At 34.8% G+C, this 26492-nt stretch overlaps 2 protein-coding genes across 2 annotated transcripts in view; both read right to left on the bottom strand.

Moving 5' to 3' along the window:
• Positions 1-9466, bottom strand: part of LOC128994870 (endothelin-converting enzyme homolog) — a 13746-nt gene extending 4280 nt beyond the window's left edge. The window contains exons 1-8 of the mRNA XM_054419692.1: positions 9385-9466; positions 7870-8011; positions 6680-6797; positions 5024-5120; positions 3749-3925; positions 2888-3000; positions 2170-2228; positions 1328-1376 (exon numbers count right to left, since the gene is read on the bottom strand). Of these exons, the coding sequence (XP_054275667.1) occupies positions 1328-1376; positions 2170-2228; positions 2888-3000; positions 3749-3925; positions 5024-5120; positions 6680-6797; positions 7870-8011; positions 9385-9456 (827 nt within the window). The 5' untranslated portion in view covers positions 9457-9466. The remainder of the gene's footprint in view (positions 1-1327; positions 1377-2169; positions 2229-2887; positions 3001-3748; positions 3926-5023; positions 5121-6679; positions 6798-7869; positions 8012-9384) is intronic.
• Positions 9467-26492, bottom strand: LOC128994216 (neprilysin-like). The gene is made up of 8 exons (XM_054418598.1): positions 26422-26492; positions 17865-17983; positions 16953-17009; positions 12349-12507; positions 11297-11380; positions 10794-10996; positions 9911-10127; positions 9467-9489 (listed from the first exon to the last, which is right to left on the bottom strand). The coding sequence occupies exons 1-8, from the start codon at positions 26490-26492 to the stop codon at positions 9467-9469; spliced, it is 933 nt and encodes a 310-aa protein (XP_054274573.1).

Genomic DNA, 26492 nt, shown 5'->3' with positions numbered 1-26492 from the left:
CTATCAGCTATTGCCATTGACTTTGGATGAGAATAGACTTAAATACCCTCCTTCTGTAAAATCTGAAGCTTTGGTGGGCGCTTCATGTTCATTATTGCGTTCAACAAATAAAAAGATATATATGATTTTATTCAGGCCCGGTCTGGCTCCATTGGAGGCCCTCGGCTAGATGTTGATTTGAGGCCCCCAGCCAGAAATAAAACAAGGACCATGGGGTGCTCTCACGGCAACAATTAGTTAGCATATATGTTTGCTGCATGCCGCAGGTTCATAAAAGGGGCCTAATGTGGTTTTAAATGATTAAAAGTTTTTGATAATTTTGATTAAATTAATAATTGCTAAATGTCCATAAATTAAAATGTTTGTATTTATAAATTGAATTCCAAGGTATCAATCAATTTAAATTTGATATAAAATTTTCTCGTATTTCTATTCACCTCTACAGCTGCCATAAAATTTAAAGGCCTATTCTTAAAATTGTTTTAAGTCTTCAATTTAAAAATAAGACCAAAACCTAGTTCTTGGAGTTTTTGCCATACATGGTAAAAAAGTATATCACGTACCACTTTTGAATTTTGACTACATCTATGAATGGACCACATTTACTGTTTATCACACACTTTACTCCATAGTTGTACTTCAGCAACAAAGACAAACAGAAATAATCAAAAGTATTTTAATTTAAACGTTGTAAGGCTTACATAAAACTTCTAAAGATTTCCGCCTGCCTGTTTGCGACTTCTCGTTGTTAGAAGAATCGGAACTGAAACCAGCTAACCTGCTAACCATAAGTTCAAACAGTTTTAATTTAATTTGTTTTTATTTTGAAATATTTCCTATCCATTTTTATTTTACTTGCGCCACTTGGGTGCACACGTTTCATTTTATAAACTGAACGATTCACGTGTTAGTAATCTTTCAAACAATACGTCATAACCCACTACGTAGGAATGACTGGAAACAGTACCAAATTTCATCAAAATCGGATAATTTTTGCTTGAGTTATCGTACTAACGGACACATATATAAATTTGAACGGATGGTGTTTTTAGCCTCTGAAGACCTCAAAACGAAAAAGTAAATCGGTCCCGGGTCTAAGTTTACCATGAGACCTACGGTAATAGCTTATTCCCTAAATGGGAAATTTGCTAAAACAGATGGCACAGTTTTCAAGACAAGAAATAACTCATAACAAAGATCACTGAGAGTTGAACAAGATTTGCAAGATATAAAAATGTATCCTCATTTCCTATTCAGAGAAGTGAGAACCATAAATCTATAAGCGTGTATGTTTAACCTAATTTGTGACTTTACATAGCTTACTTACTCTATGCCCAAGAAGTAAAATGGAATTTGTAAAATACCGGCAGGAATCGCTGCATGTGCAAAGAAATACAATGTTATATCTTCTGTTTAAACATACAACTGACTATCTGGAGATTATCTTTTAACACTGGAATTTTTACTGTTGAACCTGTAAACCATACATATTCAGTATGTACTGTTTAGTAACAGCTTTTCATTCTTAGGGAATCCGTTGAATGATAAAACATATTTGTTACATGTACCAACAAAAGTATTAGATACTTTTTCCCTGTGAAACCAAGACAATTTTGCATTGTTGACATAATGCAAATAAAAATATTCTCAATTATATTGATTTAAGCCTCACTCTTACTTTTGGTCTCCAAATGTGTAACTAGAGGTTAGTACGTGTAGGCCTAGACCTGTTCTAGTTTTGAAATCCTTCCTTATATATAGTACGTGAAGGCGATTTCTACGAAACACTACTCCTCCGTTAATAATGGATGGATTTTTACAAACAATGTTTCAAAATTAAGTATTTTTTGTGTAGACACCCCATCACCAATTCCTGTCCAATGTATTTCTTATGAAGAAAATTTAATAACCCAGCTGTAATCCTTCATTCTGCTATTTAATTAAATTTGTTAATATGAAGATTTGTTTCTTGGTGCCATGTGGTCAGTGAATTGGACTTTTGCACTAAATGCAATACACTATATAAAATTATGTTAATACATTAAGAAAGCTGCATTTAAATAATCGATAAGTACGATTGAGCATTACTCCTTTTCTGCATTCTCACCCCGTAGAGAAGCACGGGCAGAGCAACTAGTATTTTTAAAATGTTGATACATAAGCACTTACCTATTGCATTAATTGTTCTGCTGTAATAAGCATTCACTTCTAAAGGATCACTGTCCCATCTGGAAATACAACATACAAACTGTAGACTCTATAGCACATGAATATCGGTTTAACTAACTGGACTACACTTGCCAGAAGTGACATAAATTTAACTGGATAATTTTGATTAGCACATGGGTTAACTGGACAGGATTGGCAGGAACAGTACTGAAATAAATTTTCTTGTGAGAAAGATTTGACACCAGTGATCACGTGTCTAAATACAATGCCTTCCCAAATTTAAATAAAATATTTGGATTATTTTTCAAGTGATTACCCTGATTAGGTGACGGAAAACCCGTTATCCAGACGGGTCTTAGGAGTCCAGATAAGAGGAAGTCTACAGTATACCTATATTTATAAAAAAAACCTTGTAAGAAGTTCTTCATTCTACTGTTATCCTACGTTAACGCATATTTTGCCACACGTGCAGTTAGCTTCAGGGATTTAGGAGTTTAAATCTGTCACTGTCTATAACAAAATATTATCTCCAACTTGACGAAGGTTTTTCAAGGTGATTCGTGTTAAGGAACATGCATGCTGCCCCTACAAAGTGGCGTATAATACAACACAACACATCAGAACACACATTTTACAGTTAGGTAACTGGAATGGAGAGCTTGGCACCCTAAGTGGCATGAGGTAAACTACAGCTAGACACAGACTATACTTACCATACCTAAACTCAGTGGAGTTGGGAGGAGTTGTTCCCAGCGTATTGAGAACTTCCGTCACCTCACTAGCCTTGATGGACAACATGTTCCAGAGAAACTTGCTCTTGGTGATGTTCAACTGTCGGAAAAACATCTAAAATGAAACCTGGACTATCTTTTACTCTGATCTAGAAGGTTGCACAGAGAAAATAGGACCTGTGTGTACTGTATGTTTGCTTTTTGAAGCAAAAATCTCCCGAGTAGAATAAAATAAAAGGATACGAGTGAGTAATAGTCACCACTGCTTCGCTGCAGCCCTGCAGCAGTGGAATCACAAAACCCCTAGAAGTGTTAGCCAGAGTCTAAACAAGATGCAGCACAGTTGCCAGTCTCATAGTACTGTTTTTTACATTTAGTAGGAGGTATGACTTTTGGAATAACAGTTGTATCCTCCTAAGGAAAGGGAGGGTTTTATAAGCTCACATGACCCAAGCATGAATAATTAAACATGTACTAAATGGTATTAAAAAAAAAAAAAAAAAAAAAAAAAAAAAAAAAAAAAAAAACAACAACGACACACACATGTAAGTTCACTGACTGTGACGAGTGACATCCAAGGCAAAACTAGTTAGAACAATCTTGTGGTCCACCTGACCTTTGTCCTCGCCTACTAGGTTGCGTCAGTGTCGCTTGAGATTCAATTATTTTACCAAAACTCAATTTGGAGCTGTGGTGGATTTGATCAGGGTTTAAAACAACCTATTATTCAGTCTAGTTTATTCAGGGAGTACTGTAAGAAACATTGTTACTAGCAGAGGTAAAAAAACAGGAATTGACTTTTTAAACATATAACAGAAGAAAGGAAGGGTAAATGAATAGAAACTTACGTTTGAGTAAAGGTTTTCCAGTTCCGTCACGTTCATTAACCAATCAGGGTAGCCAACGTACTTTCTGATGGCCGCGGCTTTGCCCAGAGTTGCGGCTTTAGTTCGGTGATCCATCCAGTCTAGAGCTCTCACCATACCACTGAACGCTGTAGTTATGTCCCTCAACATATCTTGGACCTTGGTTTTTAACAAAACAATCATGTCGGTTTAACTATAAAAAAATTTAAATTGTACAGTAAACATTAATTAATTAATTGAGACATTTATTCTGCAATGAATAACAAGGAAATTGGTAGAATCTTATACATAATAATATCTTTGCTCCAGACTAGTTTAATTACAAGACTATTTGAACCGTAAAATACATGGGTTCGGTAAATAATTTGTTTTTGTAAAAAAAACATCCAACTTCAAACGCTCTAAGAATGAAATAATTTTAATAAAGTAAACTTTTTTACAGTAATAGTCAAGCTCACATATTTTAAGTCGGCTTTATGATGATTTTTGACATTTTTATAAGTCAGAAAATTCAATACTCAAAACGGAATTATACACAAGTCAGGTCAAACGTTAAAATACCTTTCTTAAAATTTATCTCGGCTCCATGGCTAGAAATAGTTTATTAATCAATACGAAGCAACTGTTTCATGAAGAACTGTCTGTAGCTTCATTTAAATGGTTTCAACTAACAGATGTAGGCATATTATTAGGCAATTAGGTATTTATTGCCATCTCTGCACATATATAAACAAAATAAATGTTGAATATTTCAGGTTTTCAGCATTTTTCACCAACAAAAAAAATATTACACTTAAACATACGGTAATGTTTTATATGGTACCAAAGAGAAACTCTCCCGGTTATTTTGGTGGTGGAAACACGTTGATCGGTAAAAGAATCACAGAGAAATTGGTGACCATCCATAGAAAAAAAAATTGCCACAAACGAATTGAGAACCTCCTCCTTAAGTTGGTAGTGGGGAAGTCAGTTAAAAAATGAGTGTATTTGATTTTAAAATTGAATTGGAGTTTAAACAAAATATTTTTGGGTGATTAATTAAATAATGTCCAGATAAATTGAAAGTTTCCTTTACCCAGGTTATAACAGTAATTTACTATAGATTTTTTATTTGTGTGTTTTTGCTAGTGGATTTTTTAAAAAGCTTTTTGTAAGGGAACATCATTCTAAGCCGTCGTCTTGTTACTATTTAAGTTTATAAAACAGGAATCATGTACCAATAATAAGTGTCAAGGGAAAATTAATTAAATAATTTACCTTCTTTGTAGATTCTTCCAAACGGTTTTGAGAAGCAATAACATGACTAATCGCATAGTTGAAGAAAGACTTTGTGATTTTTCCACATCTCTTAACTCTGTAAAAGAAAATGTAGTATACATATAAGCATACTGTATGCAATACAGTATGCTTATGTATAAACTAAACAATCCAAGTGTATAGGTTTTCTAACAATTTAGAGATAATTTAATAGGTTCTGATATATTTGAATTTTTATAGCCTAATCACCTCTAATAAAAGGGACACAAACACATAATAAAGTTTTGAAAATTCCAATGTCCATATGTATACGAGGCTTGTCCAGAAAGTAAGTACCGTTTTGGAAAAAAAACATGCAGATCATTTAATAAAAAATAAAAAAATTATTCATACAAGAAAGAGCGCGCAGGATACCTATATCTTAAACTATTTTTCTACTTGGTTTCACCATTTTTTAGACATTTGTCGTAGCGAGGAACCAACTTTTCTATACCCTCTTCATAGAAAGATGCCGCCATTGAAGAGAGCCATTGCCGAACACTGTCTTGAGCGTCGTCATCGCTGTCAAAGGGGCGCGGCGCCGTCTGAAATCCCGCTTCAAGTGCAAAAACAAGTGGAGATCAGAATATGCTAGATCAGGGTTGTATGGCGGATGGTCAAACTGCTCCCAACCAAATCCGTGCAAAAGGTTTTGAGTGGCACCAGCAGAATGGGGACTCGCACCAGATGGCCGCCCGCTGCGAGCCTCGTCATGAACATTGGTTCACCCATCATTGAATTGTCAAATCCATTTTCTTACCATTCCATCACTGATAAATTTTTCTCCATAAACTTCTGTAAGTCGGCAATGAATTTCAGCAGACTTCACGTTCCTTGGGTTCAAAAATCGTATAAAAGAACGCACTTCACAGTCCGCGGGATCAGAAATTGTTTCAAACATTTTGAGTGTACACTAATGTAAACTCAACAAAATTTTGCCGTAATTGCGTCAGCTGTTCAACAATGAACCAAGGAGACTAGTGGGCATAGGCGTAATATCGTTGTTAGCGCTGTGCCAGCGGTAGAACAAAAAGGTACTTTCTTTCTGGACTAGGCTCGTAGATTATTTATAAATTTGGGCTTTGAAAATGTGAAATTGTGACTTAAATAATATGAAGGTTGGCTATAAATAATTGTTTCCAGCTCATCACTCCCATCAAAACATAACACTCTGGTTTAAATCTGGCAAGATTGCAGCCCCCACCACTAGTGCATAGCTATAGTTACAATACCATACTTATTCACAATGCTTAGTCTTTTCAAGCTTATAACGATGGGCAGTAAATCAGTGCTCGTTCCAATTATGGATTGCATTCTTTCAGATATGTGGGAGGGGGTCAACCTCTATAGAAATTCATTGCGAGTTGATGTACCTATGTTTAAGGAGAAAAGTGTATTGACTTAGACGTGCATAAGTTGTTCAAGGAGGATCGAAACAATTTTCAGAACGAGGTCGTCCGTGGTTGTTCATCAATTTAATTTTAAGCGGAGAAAACGAGAAGAGAAATTCGACCTGGGGATAGCACTGTGTCTCAATGACAGATTGCAAAACTAATAGAGATTTAACAATATTAGTAAACCTAATGGTAAAACCATGGTGGTAAACAAAATATTTACCTTGTATATCTGATAGAAGGACCAAACAAGACTTCCATGAAGTTGTCCCTGATCCTTCTCATGGCGGTAGTTGTGTGAGGTGACAAAGATTCAACAACTTTCCACCAAACAAATCTCTCTGGAACAGACCAAGAAACGTCATCATCATGCAACATGTGATGTTGTTCCTTCAACTTCATTCACTTGAAGCATTACTTCTTGACCTCCTTAAAAGTTCATTTGGAAAAGCAAGTGAGGTGCAACTACCAACCCAAATACATATTTCAACCACAGACTTATACCACAGAATAACAATGTTTATTTTGTTTTTGTTACTTATCATCTATACCATACATATTATGTATAAACTAGTGTCCCTGTTGCTCGAATTCGAGCAATTGCTAAGTATTACAGGCATTATTATAAACCAAAAAACAGTCATAATTTCTGATGACTTTAAAAGATTCGACTTAAAGATTATGGAAATACTCAAGATGTATATAACAGATCGATATAATCAACATTTATTGTAAACATCTTATCATTATTCAAAGTTTTCTACAAAAATAGCCTTACTCATAGCCGCATTAGGTTGTCCATAATAACTATTATTAACTCAAAAAAAAAAAACATTATTTCTCTTTCTTCTCCTTGATGGTGTTCTACGTTTCCATAGTTTGCAAATCGGCTCTTTCAATGATTACTAAGAAATGCAGCACAGTGTTAATTCAGTTTTTTTTATTATATCAATTTATCCAGGCTCTCTCGCCTTTTCCCATTGCAGTATTTACGCCAACCCAAATTAAAATAGTAAATATTTAATTTCAACCAAGTCAGTAAAGGTTTGTAGCAAACTGTTAAATTAGCAAACTTATTGACTGTTTACAATTTACACATATGTATGTTCTTCTTCTCACTTTTAATTTCTGACAACAGCTGTAGTTTCATAACAATTTGTGTTCCCCATGTTAATCTTATGGAGAAATACGAAACTTTAAAGGGCCCCAGAGCCTCACTCTCTAATTATTTCCCTAAAAAGAAAGTTTCCTGCACAACTTCACGTTACGCTCTTTCCAATGACACCAAAAACATGACAATCGGTTCAGTAGTTTCGGAGGAGTAATTGTCACAAAAAACCTGCTTGCGTATTAAATATATAATAATATAGATATACATAATATAGTATGTACCATATACATAAATTTACTCACGTATAGTCTCTGGCCTAGAGCTAGACAATCTGCTAGACAGGGCTTCAAAGTACGATGGACTTTGAACTGCCACAGCAGATTTGATGTCTGTGGTTACATTCATGCCCTTTGTCAGCACCTTGAGGTACTCTGCCCAATCCAACTGTTAAAAAATAAATTTTAATATTACCATTTAGTGTCTGTGAAGGCGATTACTTGAGTAATTTTTGTGAAATTTGGTTTGAAGGTGTAAGGCGGGATAAACTTGAATGAGTTTGTGAACCAGCATGATCGGAAGATGGGAACGGGGTTTTATGGGGTAAAAATTAGGATTTCTAATTTTTTACCATCAAAACACAACATTTCCCAATTTCTCTCTAGACGATTTTAAAGGGCTTAAAAGACAATAATAATATAACATATTATTGAAGTATTTTGTGCGGTTATTGGTTACGGAGAAATACAAAAAATTGTAAATTTGAAATTCCCAATTTTTATTGTTGTTTTTTGTTGTTAAATTTCCAAAATACGTAACATTTATTTTGTATATGAACATATTGATCAGATGTTCGGAGGAATCACATTTTTCTTAAGACATTTTTTATATAATAAGAAATAGTACAATTTGAACATGGAAAAACAATAAACATTTTCTATTTAAATTAATAAAAAGCTGGTACTCCAGCCCCATCTTCAAACTCTCTGGGTCCTCCACTTCTTTCTTGTCCTCCTTAGACACATGCTGCTTAATGTCGCACAGATGGTTTTTACCCTTGTCTAGATCATCACTAAATTGTAAGGTTTCTTCCATTTTTCTGTTTGGCGTTCTGCCATTGCTCTGAGTAAGGTCTGAAACTCTTTGCCTAGCATTCTTATGCAGATGAATTGTAAAATGTTGTAGTTTGCTTTTTTATGGATATATTTTGATCAAAGTTGGCCAACTTATTTATACTAAGCTATTAATACTTTACTAAAAAACACACTTTATTAGCCTCTCTGTAGCAGCAAACCTGGGTACTCGTTTAACCTGATGTTATTTAAATATATTTACCGTAATTAAAAACCAATTAAGGCAAATGGAAATTTGCTTAGTCTGCAGGTTTGCTGTGGCGGGGGTATTTTTGGGTACACTGCTGATAAAATTTAATAATTTAAAGTATACGTTTACAAAAAAACATGTTTATCGTTTAGTATATAATAAAACCATTGACTTTGAACAATGCAAGTCTCGCTATAGTGAAGTCTAATCGGGTTAATTGGAAATATTATGTGTATTTAATTTGGATTATTCTGGGGTAGAATAAATGTTTTACCTTAGTATGATAAAATTTTACCGGGCAGGTTATACTCTTTGTTTAAAATTCCAGAGGAAAGGTTTCTTAATTGATTGTTATATTATTTAAAAAAATGATGACAAATCAATGGCAGTATGTTTAATCTACCATAATGCCAGACATTATCAATAGTCTCCACATTTACATTTTAAAGATTATTTTATACTTTTGCAAGAATAAAATGGTATCTAAATATAATCACCTTAAGAGAACTAATTGTAGAGTTTCTAGCATTGTCCATCAGTTCCTGAAGATTCTGGTAGGTGGTGATCATTGGAGGTTCTTCAGTCTCTGCCTTCTTGATATCCTGAAGCAAATCGATTAATTTTACAAGTTTTTCATTATCAAACTGCACGCTATGAACACACATTATATATTTTCAAAATGTATACACTTAGGATGTTTGTGTGATAGCCTAGCGTAGGTTTCTGAACATTTGTCCACAAGTAACAGGTATACAGAACAAGGTAACAGAAAATAAGTGTATAATTTCTTGTTCTGCATAAACTCAGGATATACTTGACTTGTACTATTCTATGTAAAAAACAGTTGGGGAAACTTTAAAAGACCCCTCCAGCTGACTAGAAAATCAGAAGTCCTTTCATAATATCTTACAACATAAAGGAAGGTAAATACCATTTGATACAAAACTCAAACATACGTTGTTTTAAACCTCTAACAACAATCAAGAACACAAACAATAAACAAAATACAACACAAGAGTTCACCTGAGCGACGAACCGTTTTAATGTGGGCGTCAGTGAAGAGGATACGAAGAGCAATGGTGACGAGATGTGTGGAATTCATCTCCGGGTGAATCTCGGCCAGAACCTCAGCGATGTAGGAGAGGCGGGTCTTGAACAGCTGATTGCCAGTCAGGTGTGAGTGTGGCACCTCAGGTGTCATAACCTCTGGCAGGGAGGACAGGCTGTAGCTGGGCGACAGCTGTAGCAGACGACAAAAGTGATGAACCATAGAACTAGAGTTCCATTTCCAAGTTAAAGTTGTTGACAGTTTCATAATTAAAATGAACACATCTGAATTGTACCACCAAATAATATGTGAAATACTCTTAGAACTTTTTAACCACACTGAAAGGATAACTGTATTAGCTCCTTTTATGTTACATCAACTATTGCAGCGATACAACTAAGGAAGAAAGTAGGACTTGTGAGTGGCTCATCCAACTAAAAGCTACAAAATAGGCCTACCTCATACCAAAATTACAGTTCAAGAAGGTATTTGGGTAACAGCTGGAATAGCTTTAGTGGATAGACAGTTGGTCTCCTATTCAGAAAGTTGTAGGTTTTAACATACTGATCGGTAATAATGGTAATGTGGAGTAAAGTCTGCATAGCTCTTTGATTGTTTAAAACTATAAATCCATCTTTACTGTATTATTGGACTTCTAATACATTATCCTAGCTAAAGAGCCATCTGTTTTTTGTTAGTGACAAAAAATAAAACAATCATCTCATCCACTGAACTCCCATCCTTCACTAATCTTCACTTAATCCTGAAATACACTTTCTCCAATAGTTCATTAAACCTATCAAAATTGTGGTGTAGCTATACACTAGTGATAGTTATAATTGATTGTTCTACAATTACCAGTAGTATAGATCGGTTGGTAGCTGGGTCTAGGAAGGTGCTGAGTTGTACCATAATGTCAGCATTGAGCAGTCTCTGGATGGCTGCTAGAGTGGGACCCAAAGACCAGCTGGATGCTGTCGTAGTGTTGGGCAGAGTCCTCGGTAACATCAGTTTGTCCAGAACCTCCATCATGGGTTGCAGACCAAGCTGGTCTAATGTGTCTGGAGCAAAGATAGAGAGTATAGAGGGTGTAATGGGGAACTGAGCATTTTGTTTTATTTTGTGTGTTTAATACCATTGGAATGTTTTTAGTGAGTAAACGATCCAAATCCTGCAGTCTTTCCAGTTGACTTATTGTAGGCCCATGTAAAACTACCACTTTTCAACAAATCTTTAGAAATCCGTTGATCTTTTACAACAACTAGTTGTTTTATTCACTGGATAAAAATGTTGGCAATTCTCTAAAAAAAACTTAAAAGTTAATAAAAGGTTAAAGTTTAGTTAAGTTAAAAAAAACTTACCAGTATCTGTACAGGATCGATAAAAGTTGCGAGCTTGTCTGACAGGCAAGGGATCAACACTGGTGCTGTTAGTTTGTAACACCTCTGTGAACAAAGGCGAGTTATTAAACATATGTTACTGTATGCTACAGGTGGAAGCTTTGCAAATCAAAATAATATGCGGGAATGAGAGTGCGTATCTGTATATAATACACATCTTGGACCATGTTTGCAGATTAAATTATACTGTATATCGGACATAAATATTTTTAGCTATAAATCTCTGCAGGATTTGAACGAACATACAATATCAGCCGTGACAACCATTTACATTAGGACACTAGAGTATACACCCCATTGATGTGGTTCATCCGTAGCCAATTTTTATTCAAATCGAACATATTTGAAACATATCGCTCAGAGTTTGACTAAGTCAACATTAAATTAATTTTCTCTCTTATTTTTTGATACTTTGATGGTTGATGGGACATAAAAAATGCAATGGTTTAAATTAAAAATTTTCCTTTTTGATTTATCTTCGTTCAGTTCAACACGGGAATAGAATATCTACGTATAATTACTTATATTATCAAGCAACGGTTACATACGAACCATGTAATATGTGTATTAGAACAGAAAATGGTATGGGCCATAAACACAAACAAATGTCGTCACTGGCTCGAAGGTATACTAATAACTGTAACATCTGGTTTGGCATTTTTTTACAGTTCCATATATTAATATGCACATGTTTTAATTTTGGGCTAGTGACGCCATTTGTTAATGTTCTAATATCCATGATGCACATTTAATAAGCTGAGAGGATATCCTCGACTATTTAAGACAACTCTTAAAAAGATTTAAAAAGCTTGAAAAACGTTTTATGTTACTGCGTGTTAAGTAAAGAACATTGCCCTGAATGAAAGTGTGTCTATAAGATTAAAACAAACTCAGCTGAGGAAGGATCTTCAAATTTTTTTGTCAGTCCTTTTACTCCAACCTTGAAAATGTTTTCTGTGGCTCAGTCCATCTACAATAAAATTGATAAACAAATGGTGAACAATGAGACTTGCCTAGTATCTTCCGTTGGATGTGTTTAGTCCTCTCGGAAAACCAAGAGGTGGAAGACCCCTCTGCCAGGATTCTCTGTTCCGCCCAGCGACCACAGGCGAACTGGTAGAAGTCCTCACAAGGATCAGTCATTGGGTCCATCGACTGCAGAAGCATGGCGGCTATGACAGATACAAGTTCATGTCAGGGTTAACTCTTTGAGTTGGTGGGATTTTGAGCTGTGGCTACTTATGATGTGAAGCATGAAATATTAAGAGTTTATTTCCAAAAATAGAATCCGGAATGAAGCAAATTGAAAAATGAAAAACAGTTCACAAGACTAAATGTCAGTGTGTGGAAAAGAATCCTTCAGCACCAAGTAAGAGTTTTCATTAGACCGCTAGACCCCTTTCCGACTTGATTCTATGAGCCACTTTAAAATTATTTTTGTGAGTGGCTTATTATTGTGAGTGCTGCACACTCTCTATTGAAAATATAATTGAGTGTGCAGCAGTAGAAATCAATTATGAGAAAACCTCAACTGTAGTGGTGGCGTTATATCGCCCACCCTCTGGAGCATTCAGTGGGTTTTTTGATCAGGTAGAAAAAATTTTGAATTTAGTTAGTAAAGATTCAAAACAGAAACATGTAATTATATGTGGTGATTTAAATATTGATGCACTATCCGACTCGGCACAAAAAACTGAGCTTTTTAGTCTGTTAGACTCTTTTGGGTTGTTTTCACATGTTAACGAACCAACAAGGGTGACAGAGAGGTCGGAAACTTGCATAGACTACATAATAACCAACCAGGAGGGAAGTGAAACAAGGGTAGTTGATTTCGGATTATCTGACCACAATGCTCAACTTTTGAAATTGAATCTTACAGACAAGGTAAAAAATAGCAGTAAGTCATCAAGTCAACTTAAACGTGTTTTTTCAGAGAGAAACAAAATTAATTTTAGAGAAGTTTTGTCAAATATTGATTGGAATAATGTGTTTAATGTCAAAGATGAAATAGATGTAACTTTTGATAATTTTTTGAGGATACTATTGTTGAATTTTGAAGAAAACTTTCCAAAAAAACTTGTAAAAGCTACTAATTGTAAAAAACCATGGCTTACTAAGGGCATTAAAAAATCATTGGATAAGAAACAAGAAATGAGTAGAATTGTTAAAAGCTCATCAGATCCTATATTTATTAGTTATTATAAAAGTTATGTTAAGTTATTGAGGAAGTTAATTTTAATCTAAAAAAAAAGATGTAATGATGAATTATTATTGAAGTCTAAAAATAAGCCAAAAACTGTTTGGAATATTGTAAAAAAAGAGACTGGTAGGAATAGGAAAAATAGGGATACAGAGTTTTTGCTTATTAATAATGAAAAAATTTCTGACAAAAAGTTAATGACAGAGTATTTTAATAAGTTTTTTATTGAGAATCCAACTTCTCTAGCTCCGATACCCTGTGGGACTGGATCTATGCGAAGGCTGCATTCTTTTTCCCCACAGGTGGCATCTTCAATGTTTCTAGCTTCAACCAACGAAGTCGAGGTGTTAAATGTCATCGGCTCGCTAAAGAGTAAGAACTCATGTGGGTGGGACGGTATCTCTCCAAATACAGGGTGTTTATAAAAGAATCATCAGGTTTTAAAACATTTTATTGACGCTAATGTTAAACAAATACGTTTATAAAACATATCAACATTAAGGAGAACTCTTAAATTTTTCATAGATACCCCTACAACTTGTCAAAGTGCCGTCCATTAGCCGTGGAGCAAGTTTCCAATCTATGCTGTAAATTGTCCTATACCCTGGCTAGCATCGCTAGGTTGATTGATTCTACACGGCATTTCGAATTGGTCCACGGAGCTCTTGAAATGTTTAAGGCATTGGCGGTATATAAACTTTGTCTTTTACATAGCCCCATGGAAAAAAATCACACGCCGAAAGATCGGGGAATCTAGGGGGGCATTTGAGAAGTGTAAAGTCATTATCGTTACATTTGCCAATCCACCTCAGTTTTTAAGAGAACTCTTGCGCGGCCACTGATTTTACTTTTTAATACACTTCCAGAGTTCTTAAACTGTCGATACCACCTTAAAATGTTTTGTTGTGTAGGAGGAGTCTGTCTAAAATGCCCCCGAAACTCACGCTGGGCAGTTATTAAAGATAAACTTGAGTCATAATGAAAAACACAAAATGTTTTTTCTGGAATTTTAATTATTTTGAAAACCATGCAAACACGTTCAAGAAAAAACCAAGACTTGTTATTGAACAGCTGATTATAAAACTTGGAAACATGCTTATTAAGCACATGTTTCAAATATTAACGTGGGACATGAATTGGGTGAGGTACACGCCATTAAAACCTGATGATTCTTTTATAAACGCCCTGTATTTTGAAATTTTGTGGTCATCAGTTGGCTTACCCTGTGTCTATTTTGATAAATCAGTCCCTAGAGCAAGGAAAATTCCCATCAAAACTCAAATTCGCAAATATATTCCCTCTTCAAAAAAAGAATGACAGCCACTTGCCAAATGACTTTCGGCCTGTTGCTTTGGTGTCGGCATTATCAAAGATCTATGAAAAGGTTGTTCTTAGTCGTCTCTCTAGTCATTTGTCAAGGTTTAATATCATAAGTCCACATCAATATGGTTTCCAAAAAGGGAAGTCCACTCTTTCTGCTCTTTATGACTTCACGAACCGGATATTGCGATCCCTGGATGAATCGCAGAAGACGATGGGGGTTTTCTGCGATTTATCCAACGCTTTCGATTGTGTGGACCATTCGATCCTCTTGGATAAACTTTTTCATTATGGTGTCAGAGGCATTGCTCTGCAGTGGTTCCGCTCTTTCTTGTCTGGCCGTTATCAAAAGGTTTCCATAAATAGTTCCTCAGGTCCGATCTCATCGTCCTACATGCTTTCTCGGCGAGGGGTTCCCCAAGGATGCATTATCTCTCCTATTTTATTCCTATTGTACATCAATGATCTCCATTATGAAGGAAATGACTGTCACATGAATTTATTCGCTGACGATGTAGCACTTCTAATCAAGGCCCCAAATGCAACCAGCTTAGAGAACAGATTCACTTCGGTCATCAAGAGCTTAAATAGTTGGTTTGAGTACAATGGTCTTCTCCTTAACAAAGACAAAACACAATGTCTCAATTTTGGTCTGATTGGTTCGTCTCAGAATAATCAAAGTAGTCCTGAAACGCAGCTCACTAATCCCTCATCGACCACAAAATTCCTAGGTGTCATTTTTGATTCCTCCATCAAATGGTATGGTCACGTGCAAAGTGTTGTTAACCGCACCAGTTCTGCTCTGTTTGCCATTCGAATTCTCAGTTCAACTTGTAGCAGGGAAGTTCTTGTGGACGTCTATCGTGGATATTGCGAAAGCATTTTGCGTTATGGCATTGGCGTTTGGGGAAGCTCTTCTGATTTGGAAAGAATACTTAAGCTCCAAAAAAAGATTCTGAGGCGCATTTTCGGTCTCTCCCATCGCCATCCTTGCAAGGAAGTGTTCAAAGATTCTGGCATCCTTACAGTACATTCGTTGTACATTCAGCAGGTCCTCATTTTGACCTTTGTCAACAGGGATCAATTTCAACATCTAGGGCATTTCCATGACCACCGGACGAGAAATGGAGGCATCATCTGTTATCCAAAGCACAGAACTGCGGCCTTTGAGAGGAGTCCGTTTTACAGGGGGATCGAATTTTTTAACAAATTGCCTCAGGCAATAAAATCCCAAGACTCTTTGTCCCTATTTAAAAGGAACTTAAAATATTTTCTATGCTCAAATGCCGTTTATTCCGTCTCAGAATTTCTAAGCCTATAATGTGTATATATGTAGATTCTCATGTTGTATGTTTTAGTTTTAGTTTGTAAATATTGACGATGCATGATATTTGTTACATGTTATTGTATACAAATCTAATGTGCAAATAAACGATTTGATTTTGATTTGATTTGATTTTGATTAACAATTTATTTATTCCGTAGAGGAATGTTGAAATTATGCTGTGATAATTAACTTTCGATTTTAATTTAATGTTATGGGTTGTTATTTGTTGTACATTTCTGTAGCATATTATTTGTGTTTGATTAGTACTGTGGTATATTTGTAATTAATTGTATACTTGTGTATTCATTTGACTTTGCCTTTATATATATACGTGTTGTGTGTATTAGCGGCAATAAAACATTCTTAACACTGTTTAGTCTACAAGGTTTTGAATTTGTTCCATATTCAAAACCAAGCTAGTACCAGATTTTTTCTTCTGCTAAAAATAGACAAATAAACTAATTGTAGTTAATAACAGTGTAGAAGTCACAGTTAAATCAAGCTATTGATATTGTACAGGGGTAACTGCACATTTTAGGATATCAGAATTGTGGACCTGTTACAAATCTGACGAAGAGTATAGCCATTGTATAGCAGGACTAAGCTTAAAATAAATATCGCTGAAACTCCAAAGCCGGCAGTGAACATAAAGTTATAAGTAGGTTACTTTATAGAAGTTAATATTATTATGAAAATAGAAACTTTTGAGAATAAGTAATGAGACTTAGTGAATACTTGATTAATTTGTATTGTTCCAATTAAGAACTCACCACTTCTTATGCACTCTTTTGTCTCACAAACTCTTCCTCTATCCCGGTATTTTTTATCTGGAAGAAAAATTACCATGAATATAGTTAACATTACAATCTGGGGCGAAATACATTATTTTAAAATGATTAACTATATTACCTATTTAAATGATTTGGGAAATATATTTTCACAAACCAGATTCATACAATGAAAGCTTTTCCTCCCAGTAGGTCTCTTTTTACTATTACCCTAGATAGGAACGCAACCTATAGGTGCGTATTTTAACTTGAATATTAGCGAAGGATGAGTGTAGGGAGTCATGACCATTTATGCTCAATGACCAAGTGCTGGGGTTGAATGTAAAAAACGAGCTTAGTTGAAAAACGTGAAATGGGTTTTCTTGTACTGATATTAGCATGCAATGTAAGTTATCTAATTGCTGCATTTACTTACTTTTGCCGCAATTTCTTTTTTTGCTGCACTACAGTATTTCAACCAAACAACATAAAACAAAACCAAACCAAACCCCAAAAAAGTGTGCTTTTATTAGGCGCGCAATACGTGTCTTGAAAATAAATTGGCAACACTGAAAGATACTATGACTACAATCAGCTGTTGCAGTATTTTCCATTTCTTTAAACCTAACCTAAAACGTGTTTTTTAGTGTTTGAATGACAGATTATTTCTATGGTTTATAGGTCTAGTAATTGTAGGAAAAATATAATGTGCAACATGAGCGCAAAATGTCTTTGCTGCACTCGAGAAATTTTCCACGTGAACATGTGCAGCAAAGTGCCACTTCGCACATTAGTCACATAAATAACTATTTCATTACTGATATTATATTTTCGGGTTACTTTAAGAAACAGTACATGAAATTGAACGTATCAAAGTTAAGATGTTTGAAGCCAAGTATTGGGACAGTAACTTACACGAGGCAAAGACGATAAGAGCAATCAGCAGTGTGAGAGCTACAGCTAGCAAAGCTAGTGTAGCGGACAGAAGACGCTTTTCTAAAACACTAGAATTTGAGAGGGCTCGTAGTATATGTCTGCAACAGAAGGAACTTTAAATTAACAATAATATGAATCATTTTTATATAATTTTATTTGTTACACTAAGAATCCAACAAAGAAAGTATTCATTTTGCCTGAGGGACCTAATTTTTTTTGCAGGTATATTGACAGTGCAAGCTATTATATAGTGATCAGTGGTACTGTATTTAAACTCATTTTAGAGAGAAATTTCATTTTGAAACTACTAGATAAGCCGTAATATAATGTTCTCTTACCACAATAGAAGATTTATTTTTGATCTTTTTGGCAAATAAATAATACATTGAAGATTAAGAAGCAGATTATTGAAGAAGCAAAAGAAAACATGGGAAAATAGTAAATACATTGATCAAACTAAATACATTTTAACATAAACTTAAAATGTATACTTAAAATAAACTAGACCTAGGGCCCATTAAGGCAGTCAATCCTAGTTAGTATGATTCTAATAATTGTGCTGCAAATCCAGCGAACACGTATTACAAAATCTTGCAATGCATTTATAAAGGCTCGGCTCTTACACTGCTTTTCATTACAAAGAGCAAAAGTTTTATTTTTTATGATCTATAGTTGTACAGGATTCTATGATCTATAGTTATAAAGGATTCCATGATCTATAGTTATACAGGATTCTATGATCTATAGTTATACAGGAGATTGATGTGATGCTAAGGTCTAAAATGAGTGAGAATTGAACAGCAACTTTTGGAAGGTGAAATTCATTAAATTTTTCTTCATACTACCGAAATCATTTTCTTCCATCACATAGGCCTAATTAAAATTTTATATTTGCTTATAGCTTAAAATATTTTTTTATATAGTTTCAAGAATAATATACATCCTATGTTTGACAATAAACTGACTAACCTACAGGATTATAATATTGAACATGTGGGCTATTAAAGGCAATCAAATAACTCAGGAAAAACTCGAGTATTGGGTTTATTTTAGTACTGGTACACATCCTTATATATTTTTAATGTAGTTCTCAAAGTTCAACAAATTCAGTACAGTAAAACAATTAACTATAGTTCGGCCGCTTAGAAAGCGACCTCCTCCAGCATTGGTTTAGCATTAGCGCGCAGATCGTTTTCTAAGCCGCCGAACTATAGTAAGTTATCTATCCTTATATATAATTACTAGCTGTACCCACGGGCATTGCCCCGTTTAACTTCATAAGTATTCGCATGGCTCAATCACGTCCCGGTTGAAGTTCGTTCGCTACGCTCACTCACCTTCAGGTTGGAAATCGTTCGCTGCGCTAACTTGTTTTCAGGTTAGCTCGTTCGCTACGCTTACTCGCCTCCAGGTTGATGTTCGTTCGCTACGCTCACTCACCTTTTGGTTGCAAATTACTGTTCATAACATGCTGTCATCCATTTAAAAAAGTCATCCCTTTGATTGTTTATAATACAGTACTTTTATAAAGGTTTTTATGTTTTAATATTTAACATTGGAGAATTTAAACGTTTTTAAGTGCACAGGTGTGCTGCGATTGGGGTTTAATACATTTGGACTTATTTAAAAGTAAAATAGTTTTCTGTGCTGCAATCTATAGAAACACTGTGGCACTATTTCAAATCATGACTAATACCAAAGATTACATATGCTAACGCAAACGTTTTGCGTTAGCATATGTAATCTTTGCTAATACTAATACAGAATGTTGTAGTTATTCAAACGTACAAAACAGTTGGTGAAAGTAAACATCTGCTTTTAAATTATATTCATTTGTAAACATTCTAGATCAAAAAGTCTGACATTGGCCCACTTAAAACCCTCTGGGGCAGAGCCCTTTTGACGGATCTGCACCAAACTTCACTCGAACCATCCTTGAAAGATGCTTAATAATGCCTGAAAGTTTCATTACAATCTGTCGAGCGGTTTCGGAGTCCATAACGTATATACACATATATATACATACATAGTTCCTCTTTTATAGATATAGATGTAAGACAAAATTTTTACCAGAAAATTGTGGACGCCTGGTAAGTCACAGAAAGGTTAAGAGGTCTTAAATTTAAGGTCTTGACCCCAGGGACTCGGGAAAAATAGCAGAACTCCCATAAAATTACCAGAAAACGAGATATAACGTAAAATATCCACCATAAGAAAAGCATGGGGACTGAAAAACGTCTGCATTCTAATCAGCTGTTGCTTATTTATTTGTAATGTTTATTCCGAAAGTCAATGTTGTTAAATAATATTTCAAAATGAAATGTATTCGTTTAATTTTTGGTTTTCCGATTTTTATAATGAGCGGAGTAACTAGACAGGGTAGGGGAAGACCTGTAAGAAGTGGAAGAGTATCCAGGAGTTCAACTGACACAAGAAATTCTGAAAGAGAACATCGTGTACGGCCTAAATTTGAAAATCCACAAGCTGGTTTCCAACCTGCCTTCAGAAGAACGCTGGAAAACGAGTTGAGTGTTGTTTCTCACAATATAGGTCCTCTTAGCACTTGCATGCATTGTGGCGCATTTCACTTCGCAGAGGCCACAAATGGACATTTCAACGCATGTTGCCACAATGGACTCATTAACATGCCACAACCACAATTAAACTACGAACTAAAAGTCATGTTTTTACATTATTCTAACTTCATAAAAAACATAAGGCAATACAAAAGTGCAATGGCTTTTGCGTCGCTATCCGCTACACAAAAAGAGATTCCGGGAAATGGGCCTTACTGCTTTAAAATTCAGGGACAAATTCATAGATATAGCCTATATATTTTTGACTTACTACTGCGAAATGTGGAGTTGCCTTCATATGGACAATTGTGTCTAAATTAGGGGCTATGGCCCCTACAGGCCGCTAGTAATCTATATATATAAAAGGCAAAGCCCTCACTGACTAACTGACTCACTCACTCATCACTAATTCTCCCACTTCCCATTTACTTAGGAGGCTGAAATTCGGTACACCGATTCTTTGGGCATTAAATAGGACAACTAAGTAGTTTTTATTCTGATCGGGCTTTCGGGCTCCGCCCCAGTGGCTCTGGAGTTTCCCATGTTAACCTTATGATGTTTCATATTTAAAAGGAACTAGATTACCCTGCTGCTCCGCAGCATTGAAATTAATAATAAAAAAATAAAATACTAAACTTAATAAGGGCGGTACAACTTTAATTAAACTCTTATAGGGCTGCTGGATTAATTTCGACTTATGACCAAATTAAAGTATAACACATTCCATATAACACAGAGAAAATCGTCCCGATGTATTTTTTTCCGTTTTGAAAATCAATTAATCCAGAACAATATCCACACACTTCCTAAAAGCACCTACAGAGAAAGCACGTACATTTGTTAACTCATATGTAACACAGCATGAATGAGGCTTTATTAAGAATGTTTTATTAACAACAATATTTCTTGTAAAATAGACATCTCTGTCGGTAGAATTGCACGTACGCATATTCTCAGGAGTATTTCCCTCCATCTGGTAATCTTTATTAATATTACGACTTTTATAATACTTCCTTCCAAACAATGTTTGCTGTTCGTCCACCTTTTGATTTAGTTTCTACTTTTACAGTATCGAAAGATTTCCCTCTCGATAAGGCGACGTACAACTGACCGTGACTAAATACTGGTTCAGGCAAGTACACACCAACTCGATCAATCGTTTGGCCCTGCGCCTTGTTGATGGTCATGCAGAACGCAACCTTTATGGGGAATTGTCTTCGTTTGAAAGACAATGGTACTGTAGAATCTGATGGAGAGAGATCAATGCGGGGTAATAGTGCACGTTGTCCAATATTTGTGCCGGTTATGATTTCTAAGTCTAAACTGTTTTCATACATTTTCTTGACAATAAGTCTTGTTCCGTTTAGAAGACCTGCTGTGTAGTTTTAATTTCTTAATAACATCACAATGGCACCTTCCTTTAAGACTAATTTGTGAGAAGGCTAAACCAGTCATCTCAAGGCTGTTGAGGAATTCAATAGGGAATTGCAATAGTTCACTGTCATCATCTGTAATTAGTTTATTCACACTTATATATGTTTTGCTTGAGCCTGGGATGAGGTCTAAAACTCTTTTATTGATTTCCTCACAATGCTCATTCTTTGGTGCTAAAATGGCAAATTTTGATAAGTACGATGAGTCCATAGGCGTTTGTAGGTTTTTTCCATAAATTTCTGAAACTATGTCTGAATCAGAGATAAGTGGTGGGGGTAAGTCCACAGATTTGTCATCAATTGTTGGGTATTCCCCATTGCCAATTTCGAGTAAAAAGTTAGCAAAATCTAACTAATTAGTTTTAGCCCTCATATTTTTTGTTAATTTAAAAATTTTGAATAGTGGCCATAGGTATGAAAACTTAATTGAATTCTGAACAGTAGAGGCTCTAGATGAATGAGGCACAACCGGCAACACTTGCCGGAAATCTCCACCTAAGATAATGATTTTCCCACCAAATGGCACATCGTTATCCATTATATCTTTCAGTAGCCGGTTGACACACATTAGAGCATTTTTTGTATTTTGTATATTGTATCTTAAACCGATGCTTGTTGTGAAATCTGGACATGCATAACTTCAATTTGAAAATTCAACCATGAAAATTGGTCGAGTAGAAGAGCCAAACGAACTGGGAAATGAAAAACTAAATTTAACTACCAATAGAGCAAATTTATTTTACGTATAATCCGGGTTTGGACTGTAGCTACATATATTCCAATGCTTGATGGGACATCTGTGCGTACATACCCTCAATTTGAGACCTCAATCTTGAAAATCGGTCGGTTAGAAGAGCCAAACGAACTCGGAAAAGAGAAACAAAATTTAACTTCTATAAGAAATACATGGAGAGGAAATTTTTTTTACGTATAAACCAAGTGGGGTTATAGATAAATGTTTGCCGATGCTTGATGGAAAATCTGTGCGTGCATACCTTTAATTCGAGACCTCAATCATGAAAATCGGTCGGGTAGAAGAGCCAATCGAACTCGGCAAAGAAACCTCAAATTTAACTCCCATAAGAAATACTCGGGGAACAAATTTCGTTTACGTATAATCCGCGTGGGATTATAGATACATTTATGCCGATGCTTGATGGCAAATTTGTGCGTGCATACCTTCAATTTGAGACCTCAATCATGAAAATCGGTCGGGTAGAAGAGCCAATCGAACTCGGCAAAGATAAACCAAATTTAACTCCCATAAAAATAACATGGGGAGCAAATTTCTTTTACGTATAAGCCGAGTAGGATTATAGATAAATATATGCCGATACTTGATGGCAAATCTGAGCGTGCATACCTTCAATTTGAGACCTCAATCATGAAAATCGGTCGGGTAGAAGAGCCAAACGAACTCGGAAAAGAAAAACCAAATTTTTTAAATATATAAGATTAATGAATCTTAACAGCTGTTTCAATTAAACAAGTTGGTTCTGTTCTATGATGTTCAATAGCATTAAAGTTACAAGGATTACCAACAGGGTGCAGCACTATTATTTTTTTTCAATTTATGACAACAGCTAATTTGCAACCAAAAGGTGAGTGAGCGTAGCGAACGAACTTTAACCAGGACGTGATTGAGCCATGTGAACGAGCTCATCTTGAAAATTAAGAAGTTAAACGGGGCAAAGCCCGCGGGTACAGCTAGTCAATAATAATGCAACAATGAGTTACAATCGATTTGAAAAATAAAAAAAAACGGCAACCACTCCCGACTTCATTGAATATTGACATACATAATAGTCCTACACAAAGTTGAAAGTTTTATTTAGACTAACAATAAAACAGCTGATTTCCAAATCCTAAAACGTAGGCTAGGTACGTAGGTCAGGTGATAACACATTATGATAAAAGCTTAATAGGATTAGACTACAACCTAGCTAACATAACAAATGTAATGGTGTTTACAATAGTTTAGGTTTTGGTCATGGTTTGGTACATGGTTAGGTTTTGTCTCAATAATATGACGTCATCCGAATATTTTCACACTTTTCCTTCATCATTTTGTCGTGGTCTTTTACACCCTAATCAAAATGGACCTAAATCAGCTGACGCCGATTAGACACTCTTTGGTTAACTCTGTTAATTAAAACCTTAAGAATAAAAAAATACCCCCGCCGCAGCAAACCTGCAGACTAAGCGAATTTCCATTTCCCTGAATGGATTTACACTAAAATGTCTCCTTAAAATTATCACATTTATTCCCTATTTAAATAGAATCAGTTTAAAACATACTTAGGTTTGCTGCAACAGGGAGGGTAAAAGTGTTTTTTATGTAAAATGTTAATAGTTAGTAAGAAATAAAAACATTTTCCAAATTTGGGCAAAATATGTTTATAAACAAGCAAACTACAACAGTTTACTTATTCTCCATAAGAAAAACATGGGAGTTTTAAATTTACAATATTTTGGAATTTTCTCCGTAACCATTAGGCGCATTATAACGCTTCAATATACTAAATTATTTGTTTTTTTAAGCTCTACAAAATAGTTTCGAAAGAAATTGCAAAATTTTATGTTCATAAAAGCCCCCATAAATCCCCGTTCCCATGGTCCGATCATGCTGGTTCGCGAACTCGTTCGAATAAACGTAGGTTTACACGTTTGTACCAAATTTCATCAAAATCGGATCATTTTTGCTCGAGTTATCGCGCTAACGGACACATATATATATATATAAATATATAAATATATATATATATAAATATATATATATAAATATATATATATAAATATATATATAAATATATATATATATAAATATATATATAAATATATATAAATATATATATATATATATGAATTTGAACGGATGGTGTTTTTAACCTCTAGGGACCTCAAAACGAAAAAAAAATCGGTCCCGGGTCCAGGTCTTACCGTGAGTAGTACTACGGTAATAGCTTATTCCCTATATGGGAAATTCGCTAATATATGAACACAAGTTCACAAAAATTACATCATGTAAGAGTATAAATGTTTGCCATTAAACCAAACGAACTTAAAGGTGAAGTTCTTTTCAAGAAGAAACTGACAGAAAATCAATAATTGGCTTGAAATTGTTTGTACAAGGTTTATCAATATGCTTGCACAGACAACAAAATTGTGAAAGGCCACTCAAAAATGTTAATCAATTTAAAGATTAAACGTCCTTTACTTTTAAACTTTTCAAATCTTCAATGTAAACTAAATTACTTCTAGTAGTTTATACATTAGGCAATGGTACTTTGAAAAAGCCAATTTTACTGATTTAGTTGTTCTTAAAAATTACTCTTGGTAATAAAAAGGAAAATTAATGCAGAAATAGCTAGTTGTTTGTAGTAAATACCATTGTGTATACAAGATTTGTACAAATAATAAATTTGTACTACTGTAAGCTATCAATATTTACAAGGTAAAACTGGAAAATATACACATTTTGGATTATTTACGATCAATCTCTTGTTTTGCTGGATACCTTCCACACACAGGTCTACGTGAGTGGCAAATGCAAGGTTAAGAAGTCACAAACATCTTTAAAAAAGTTGACAGATCAATAATTTAAGGTACACATGAAAACTCTAGGTTTACAGAAGGTTGGATGCATTATGTAAATAATTAATACAGTAAGTTAGTGGGTTATATTACATGTTGTGTAAAAAGGTAAGTTGGCAGATAGCTTTATTTTCCTATTGCATAATAGGCCTACAGTTAAAACAAACATGATTATACAGGAAAAATACAGGATAAAACATTTCTGGTTTGTAAATTGGTAGACAATAATAAACAGGTAAATCAGAAAGTTCGTGCACACGCTACCTATTTTAACATATTTGTTGTTATCTCTTTCATTTATCAATGTGACGGAATAGATATCATGATATCTGGTTTTACAAATCACGAAACCACACAATATTTGTGACCTGATCCAATATTTACTACATTTATTTACCTTTTCATTTACTTCTTAGCAATGTGTAAGAGTGTGGTGAGTTGCTCACAGAATAAAAACACATAATTTCTAGATTAACTTTGTGGTTTTATAAATAAAATACCTATACACAAACATTTACAAAACAAAACTCAAAATTAATTTCGAAGGAATAGACTGCCTTTGACACTGTTGGTATTCAAATTCAAACAAGGGAATGAAAATTCAAATCAATTCGTTGGAAACTTTATAACAATCTTCCATGTATGGGCAAACGCGTAACTGCATATAACAACACCTACCATTAACAAAAACCAACTATTTCTCTAATACCACTCCTTTAATCTATACTAGTCTAGTACGTAATTTGTTCAGGTTATGATAACAAATATAACTTTTATGTCATTTACGTGTTATTCCATATATGGTTATTTGCTAAAACACTGGTAATACTTGAATACAGTGCCATCATACAGTGCCATCATAAATGTGAAGCTATGACCATCTTGATGACAGGCAACTATAAATAAAACAAAACAATAAAAAACTACACATACCTTTTCTTCCTAGACAGGACACTGACAAAGTTGTGCTGATCGCCGATAACGCTGACGGAAGCGGAGTGCAT

This window comes from Macrosteles quadrilineatus, unplaced genomic scaffold, assembly GCF_028750875.1.
Source record: "Macrosteles quadrilineatus isolate MER2022 unplaced genomic scaffold, UCM_ALF_1.0 Scaffold_5__1_contigs__length_97177068, whole genome shotgun sequence".
NCBI lineage: Eukaryota > Metazoa > Arthropoda > Insecta > Hemiptera > Cicadellidae > Macrosteles > Macrosteles quadrilineatus.
The sequence above is the reverse complement of the archived record's forward strand: the minus strand, read 5'-3'. Positions and strand labels throughout refer to the sequence as shown.

Coding starts and splice junctions, on each gene's coding strand:
- LOC128994216 (XM_054418598.1), bottom strand. CDS start 26,492: ATGCACTCCGCTTCCGTCAGCGTTATCGGCGATCAGCACAACTTTGTC. Junction 10,997..11,296: donor TCGATCCTGTACAGATACTG/GTAAGTTTTTTT, acceptor TCTTTGCTCCAG/ACACATTAGACCAGCTTGGT. Junction 9,490..9,910: donor TAAAACGGTTCGTCGCTCAG/GTGAACTCTTGT, acceptor GATTTGCTTCAG/GATATCAAGAAGGCAGAGAC.